This window comes from Camponotus floridanus, unplaced genomic scaffold (assembly GCF_003227725.1).
Source record: "Camponotus floridanus strain SB8 unplaced genomic scaffold, Cflo_v7.5 scaffold1, whole genome shotgun sequence".
NCBI lineage: Eukaryota > Metazoa > Arthropoda > Insecta > Hymenoptera > Formicidae > Camponotus > Camponotus floridanus.
This window is the reverse complement of record NW_020229214.1, coordinates 7,573,461-7,581,194: the sequence shown is the minus strand read 5'-3', so window position 1 is coordinate 7,581,194 and position 7,734 is coordinate 7,573,461. Positions and strand designations below refer to the sequence as shown.

Below are 7,734 nucleotides of genomic sequence, written 5' to 3'. Positions count from 1 at the left end.
TTACATCAATTGATTCCTCTCATTATTTTGTACATAAAAGTATTAAAGTAAAATAATTGAAAAATGAATATTTTACTAGATATTTTATGGTTTATATAAAATTAAGAAATTATTTCAAGCCTCATAACTCGAAAAGTACTCAATGAAAAAATACTTAATTATAGTTGATCATTTTCGAGATATTTTAGCGTTCCGGGACTTTTTGAAGACCCTGTATATATTATACTCGTCCACACGATAAACTATGTAAAATCCACGTTGCATTTGCAAGTCGATACAAGTAGATTATGCGGCGGCTGGATTTTTATCGTCATTTATATAGGCGGGGACGGTCGAGAGGGAATTGTAGAATTCTGATTTCGTGACCGTATTTATATATTTGTGATTTAAAGCCGAAGCTAATCGAATGTCGTCGTGCGTGGAGAACCCGTCCGGTTCATGTCATCATCGATATTCTTAATCGCTTTCTTCTTGTGATTTTTTTTCAAGATTATGGCAGATTGCGCAAGATGTCATATGAAGGCGAATCTCGCGATTACTTACCGCATAAAAGTCGTGGAAAGGGACCAATGCGCACAAGACAAAAAGAACTTTTTTCCCCTTTTTTCTCTTTCCCTTTCTTCACGTAATTGCCAAATAAATATTAGGATGTAATGTCGTATTGCGTGACCAAGAGATGGTTATTTGTATTAAAGGATTATACATACCTCGCATGAGTGGCAGAATAAATAGCGATTATCGTTATAATATTATATCACTTAATGTTTCGATCATGATTCTTCTATATAATAATTTACTATGGAATGCGTACGTATACAGGATGACCATACAAAATCACCTATTTACATTCTTTAGACTTATATATGTTACTTTGAATAATTAAAAGTCTATCTTATTCAGTTGAACATCTTTAGAAAAATAAAATTCATCAAAATTCATCAAAATTCTTAAATCAAAGTTCTGCATCTTTATTTTTGTATCTTAATTCTTGTCTTTTATAAACCATACTGTACACGCACATCCATATAAGATACGTCATAATTTTTGCGAAGAAATTAAATATAATTTCAAATCGATGCCAGGTATTTTAGAAAAATGCGTAGAGATCTGCTAAAGATATATACTTGCCGAAAGAAAGTCAATGAAAAAGTCAATAAACGTAACAAGTGATATAGTAATCTATTAGACGTTAACATAACATGTCACTTGGAAAGGCACTTTTGATATATCTTGCTAACTTTATAAACACCGATGAGGGATTAGAGACTTCTATTTTTTCGTCTGCGTACATATATATATTCGGTTTTAATTCGACACACACGCATCTACGATAAAAGAGAGATCATATATCTGTACAAAGCAGCAGAATAACAATTTTTATCGAAAAAACAGAGAGTTAATATATTCTACGAGTGGAACTTTATATAGATAATTATATACATATACATATTATATACATTGTATATATATATATATAGATGATATATTTTATGATGAATTACATAGAAATATATGTTCGAAATGATGAAGGAAATCACATCGTTGTCTGTTGTTACGATACATTTATCGTTATCACAATTTACCATTTATTTCTTATACGCGATACAACTGTCATGCGTCTATATATCGTGTAACTAGGCGTCAATATTTATCCAGAGAATCCCTATATATATTAACGAAAAAAAAAAATATATATATATATATATTATATATATATATATATATATATATATATGTATATATATTTTATTCGATCATCGTCGAATTTATGTGTGCGTATAATTTGTCTACGCGACAAAGCGCGGTAACCACGTGAATGATGTAACACGCGATGCTGCAATTTCGAATGAATGTCGTCTGACAATAAGAAATAAATACTTGTGAGCCAACATCTCCTGTTCGCTTTGTCTTTTCTCTCTTGAAAAAAAAAATTCTCGTTTCCTTCTTTCTATTTAATATCTTATTAGATGTAAGAGATCTGTCATTTAACGAAATTTTCTAGATTCGAGACAAACATGCATACACACAGTATTGATTTCAATGTATTATTCATTCTTCACCTGGAAAAATTTTTCAAAAGCCTTTGCTTCATAAATCCTCAAGATTTATCTTGATTTTATTCAAAAAGAAGATAAAAGACGCGTGTGATACATCTTTCTTAAGCCAGTCTAAAGTGTCCAAAGTAATGTATATTATCATTCAATAATTTCACCTAATTCCACAATTAAGATCGTAAAACTTAATTAGCGTAACATAACGTAATTGAATAAAAATGACATTCTTATTCCTCGGTATCCATCTCCTTAGTTTCCAGCTGATCGTCTATTTGACTTTTAAGGGTGGCGAGGCTGAGAGGCGCATCAAGAATCTTGCGTATTTCCGTCTTATCCCTCTTGTTAGATCTGTACAGGGGATTTTCGAATCTGCCACCCGCGATTTGCGTTATCCCCTTGACAACGTTGTCATTGTCAGCCTCTCGTCCGCTCGTCCCAGGAACGTTGGCTATCCGAACGTTGCCTTCGGGAACGTTTTCGAAGCGGGCGAATCCGTGCTTCTGCTTGTCCACCCGAATTCCATCACGAACGGATGAGACGGCTTCCATACATCCCGAGAGGACGCTGCAAAAATTACATTTCGTCAGGGAGATCAATAGATACGGAATGCGCCGCACGAATCCTTGTCTCGTCCGAGATAAATAACATAAAACTAGTTTAGTAAGCCTTAAGGAGGATCTAGACAAAAAAATTTAGATAATAAAAAACGCTTGTATTATTTGAAATTTATTAGAATTCATTTATATCACGTCTTCAGTATTTCATCTTATGTCAAAGACACATACGTCTTACGCAGATGTAAGAAATATATAATATGTAAGAGCTTGATATCCCAAAGACTTTGGCTTCGGCAACGGGTTGTTTGCCAAAGGTTGCGAGCCAAAGGGAAAATTATACGGCGACCAATTCAATTCAATTCGAGCCTACCAAGAGCGATAATAAACCGACCGGTCGGCCCGTGGGAGTTGAGCTAATTAAATGGTAGACGAGCGAGAGAAAACGGCTTTTTGTGATTCGAGGCGAGTTGTAGGAACGCGCGGGTGAAGGAATTAGCGTCGGAATACATTAAACCCGTAAATAGACGAACACGGGAATGAGTTCTCCGATTGCTAAATCCTGTCGTTACTCCTATATCGCTACTTCACGAATTAAAATGCTCTTACGCTCGTACGTTTTGCAGCCGGTCCTCTCTCTTTCTCTCTTTCTCTCATTGCTACATCTTTCTCGTTCTTTCTCTCTATTTTATTCTCACTCTCGTCGTATCGGATGAATGTCTGGGAAATGAGACTCCCGGGGAGTTCGACATTTTCCATTTCCCCGCGAATTTAATAGCCGTGACTCTCGGGGGCGGAATTTTGTCAGCTGCGAATTTGCGACTTTGATGGAGTTTTGCAGGCAATCTCGTTGTCTTGGCTGTCGTCTTCTCGTTTTACCCCTTATTTTGCCTCTTGCGACACGCTCTTACCGCTCCTGTTATCTGCATCGCGAGCAAACGTTTTATTCTCGCCCAATTTGAAAGCCATTAATCTAAACAGTTACCTTCGCATCCTTTAAGATTTACGTTCGTTTAAGCTACATAAAAGGTCACACGATATATCGCGAGAAAAAGCTTCTTTTCCTTTTTTCTTGAGGGCGTTCAACTCTCGAGTATCCTCGAAGGAAGCCAATATCGTGCTCTTTAAACGCTTCGTTATAACCGGAAATGAGAGCAGGTATAGAGCGAGGACACAAACACATGTGTCAAACTGGTAATGTCCACGTAATTGCTTTTTCTACTCTCTCGGACATGCAAAATCGTCAATAAATGATCCGATTGATCCGAGAAAAAGAGAAGAGAGCCGGTTGAGAATCGAAACTCATCCGGAGTTTTCTACAGCTGCGTGCCCGCATACTCTATATTCGCGAAACTTTATTTTCCCTCTTCATCTTCCACGTCACGTTTCCCTCGGTGCGATTATTATTACTCCCGAGTGATGATGAGTGATATTTGCATGAAAGTAGGCTACGCACGCGTACGCAGCAGGTGATTGCGAAATGAGTCTGGAACAAGTTTTCTTTTTCAATTCTGCTGATTTTAATGACAACATTGACGTAACCGGTATATAAATGAGGTAGAACTCGACACGTTCCTCGACTCTCCTTTCCCATCACGCGAAAATACTTTATTCGACAAAGAAAATAAGAGAAGGTTCCATTTCCACTTCTCACGAGGCTTTAATTTCGCCAAAGTTTGCGGTTGACATGCTTTGCTCGCGTATTGAACAGACTGAATGCTGAGCTCGGGTCGTGTAGCGTTTCATTCGACCGAGTATGCAAATCTCGGATACAATGCGAAACGCCAAATGCTGACACGATTTCTCGAGCGCTCGAGGCCAGGCGTGTTGCGACAGGTGGCATTCATAACGCGTGAAACATATTGAATTTATAAAGCGAGACCGACAGCTTTTTAATTCTATTGAATACGTCCGCGATGACGTTCGTACAGACGAAGACAAGTAAAGCGAAAATAAAGATTACACGAAGATTGCACACTTACTGTTCCAGGGAATAACCAAAGTACAGAAAGAGCAATAGAAAAAGGGCGATAGCGACGAGAGGCGTCCCGAGAAGGGGTCCGAGTATAACAGCCAATCTAGAATCTTTCATAGCTGCTCCGGCTGTCTCCGCGTTCGTCACATCGATTCCCGTCTCTAATAAAAAAATGTATAAGGAAAATTAAATGATTCTGGAAAAAAGGAATTATTTATTAAAAGAATTAAAAGAATTATTACTATTTATTGTCCTTATTGTTTGATTAAAATATACTTAATTATCTTTTCGATAATTGTATCGCACTTTCTTTATCGTTAAGAGTCAGAGTAATTTTAATAAAATCTAATATAACAATTAAATAACGTTATAAATAAAAAATTGAGAAGTGAAACATTTATTTACAATAATTTTTCAAATGTTTTTTTAACTGCTCTTGAAATTGAATTAAAATAAATATTTTGGTTTATTGAAATTGCATACAACAAGAGTAATATAATTGATTTTTATCAAAAATAAATTACATTTTAATTAATATGAATAAAAAAGCGGGATATTGCTCGATCGTGTTTGTTTACGTGCTCCAATTATGAAATTAAATTAAAAATCGTCGCCGCCGTAGGTGTCATTCAATAGTAACTTCAATATCGGTATTAAAACAATGAGAATAGAAATTTATTATTCACAGTTCTATACATATATATTTTTTTTGTTTCGTACGCGGTTACAAATTGAAACATGTTACATATACCTCCGCGACAAAAATGTCTAAATTATCGAATAATAAACGCTTTAATCGTTATTCTCATTTGAAATATAAGCAAATTAGTCGCGTCTCGAGCTTTGCTAAAAACTTATCTAATAAATTAAATCACGGAAGAAGAGCATACTGACTTTGCAACATCACCCTCAGATTATCCACTGCTTCCTGTATCGTGATCCCGGAATAATCTCCTTTCTCCTTTACAAGGATCTCAACGCCTCCATTCCAACTGCGTCTGGTATGCCAAGCAATCTTGTCCGTATATCCTTCTAAAGCTTCGTCCGCCGCGGTTTGTACCGTCACTAGAGGAATCTGCTTCGACGTGGAAACGCGTCCACCGCAATAAGGACAACAGTGACCTTCCACCTGAAACATTAGTGCTTCAGATCAGAAAATGTATGATAAAATTAATCAATTTCCGCATCTTTTTTTTAATTAAAATATCTCTGACTGTAAGAGGATATTCGCAGCCCGTGAATCCGCATCTTGGTCTCTGGATGGCGCAGATCTCTTCGAGATAGTCGCTCATATAGTTTCCCTGACAGAAACATTTCGAGCAATCGTGCATAGTCAGATACAGCTCGGCATATCTGGAAAGATATAGTATTGCGTGAAATACACTTGTCACTCGAGTAAGCAGAAATTAAGAAAAGAGAGTCAACGAGACTCACTTGACGCTAAATCTACTTCTAGAGAATTCTCTACGATCTTGGAAATCTATCCATTCCTCCTCGAGAAAGGGCTGTCTCTCGTTTGATAGCCGAATCGATTTCACTTGTACTTCTCTCACAGGTAAAAGGACACTTAGAGTACGATTCACGCTCGGTAGAACGACGTCGTCCTGGCGACAGGGAACGCGCTCGAGATGCGGCACCGCTATCGAACTACCGTTCCAATTTGCGGGATCTGCCCAGAAGAAATTACCCTCCTTCGACCATTTACTGATCTTTGCGTCCGTCCTCGAATCGCTCAGCTTGTGCAATATACCCAGGAACGCGTATTATTTTATATAAATATAAAAAATACATTGTAATATTATAAATATTAAATAAGATTTATAATTGCATGAGAATCGCGCCAATTTTAATACTTTATCATTATATTTTAATATTTTACATTTTACTTCGATCTTCATTTCGTACAATAAATATACTAATAAATGATTTTCCAATTAACCAACGAGCAAATGATGCGCCAACATTAAAACATTAATATCGCAATTATCGTAAATGTGTCAGCGAAAAGCGGCTACTACGATATTCCGTAAATGAAATCTTCCATCTGCAAATGCATTAAATAGGGAAAAAGGACGATCGGACGTATCATCTCGTTCTTCATTTTTTTTATTATTTTTATTCAATTTTTTTTCAATTCTGATGTAACCATTCGTCTATCTTCTCTCTTTTCAGTAAATTTATATAAATTATCCTCACCTGCAGTTTACCGTTTCTAGATAGGACTAATAATCCTTGTCTAGGCAAATCGATTCCGGATAGCCTTAAATTGTCAGTTGCGGCGACACCCACAGCATGTCGGGTCTGTTGAGGGAAAATTACTCGATTGTCAATTTCTGGAATGCGACCATCCACCCAGTTGTTTGCGGTCTGCCATTCCAAATCCGGAAGCCAGTGCTTTTCAAAAGCAGCGGAATATTTCGATAATAGAATAATGCACAGTATAATTTTACGATATGGCACGGAAAAATTAAACATTATTATTACGATTTTATAATAACCTCTAACTTGATTGAATAGTCAATACGTCAATACGTGCAACGGATATATTTACACCCCGATTAATTCTCAGTTAATCGCGCAGAAATATATGGAAAGGTAAAGAGATTTTATACGCATATTTTATTAATCGATAATCCTTTAAATTCCGAAAATAATGCGAGAGAAACTGAGCGCAGCTTGGGAACTTTGACGACTGAACTACGTCGGATAATCAAAGTCAAACGGAGGCGTGTCTGATTTATCGCAATACAGCGTGTATTGCTATCGCGATTAATTAAGTTATCATGAGTCTTATGGCTGGTTGAAATTGAAATATTTATCATACCGCTATTTACTGCGTTCTCGTATAAATCAACGAATCGATTATCTATTCAGGTCTGCAGCATACATATGATTAATTTATGTTATATCTCTCTTTCCCTCATCGAGATTGAAAAATTATTAATTCATAAATATCATTTAAAGAGCTGCAATCAAACACGTTCAAATTGTATCAACATGAATTGTGAAGATAAATCTCTTTGAATTTGAACTCTCTCCGATTTTTATTAACAATTATTTATTTCAAACTCAAAGCTGACGCAAAGCTAAATTCTCGCTATTTACATTAAACGTGCCAATATATATTTGCATTCATTTTCATTTATTATAA

At 36.1% G+C, this 7,734-nt stretch overlaps 1 protein-coding gene across 1 annotated transcript; it reads right to left on the bottom strand.

Annotated features, from left to right (window-relative positions):
* Nucleotides 1-1,702: 1,702 nt before the first annotated feature.
* On the bottom strand, nucleotides 1,703-7,282 carry LOC105251312 (protein amnionless). The gene is made up of 6 exons (XM_011258008.3): nucleotides 6,780-7,282; nucleotides 6,018-6,319; nucleotides 5,798-5,936; nucleotides 5,478-5,712; nucleotides 4,591-4,744; nucleotides 1,703-2,618 (listed from the first exon to the last, which is right to left on the bottom strand). The coding sequence occupies exons 1-6, from the start codon at nucleotides 7,056-7,058 to the stop codon at nucleotides 2,282-2,284; spliced, it is 1,446 nt and encodes a 481-aa protein (XP_011256310.1). The 5' UTR covers nucleotides 7,059-7,282; the 3' UTR covers nucleotides 1,703-2,281.
* Between the last annotated feature and the right edge of the window lie 452 nt (nucleotides 7,283-7,734).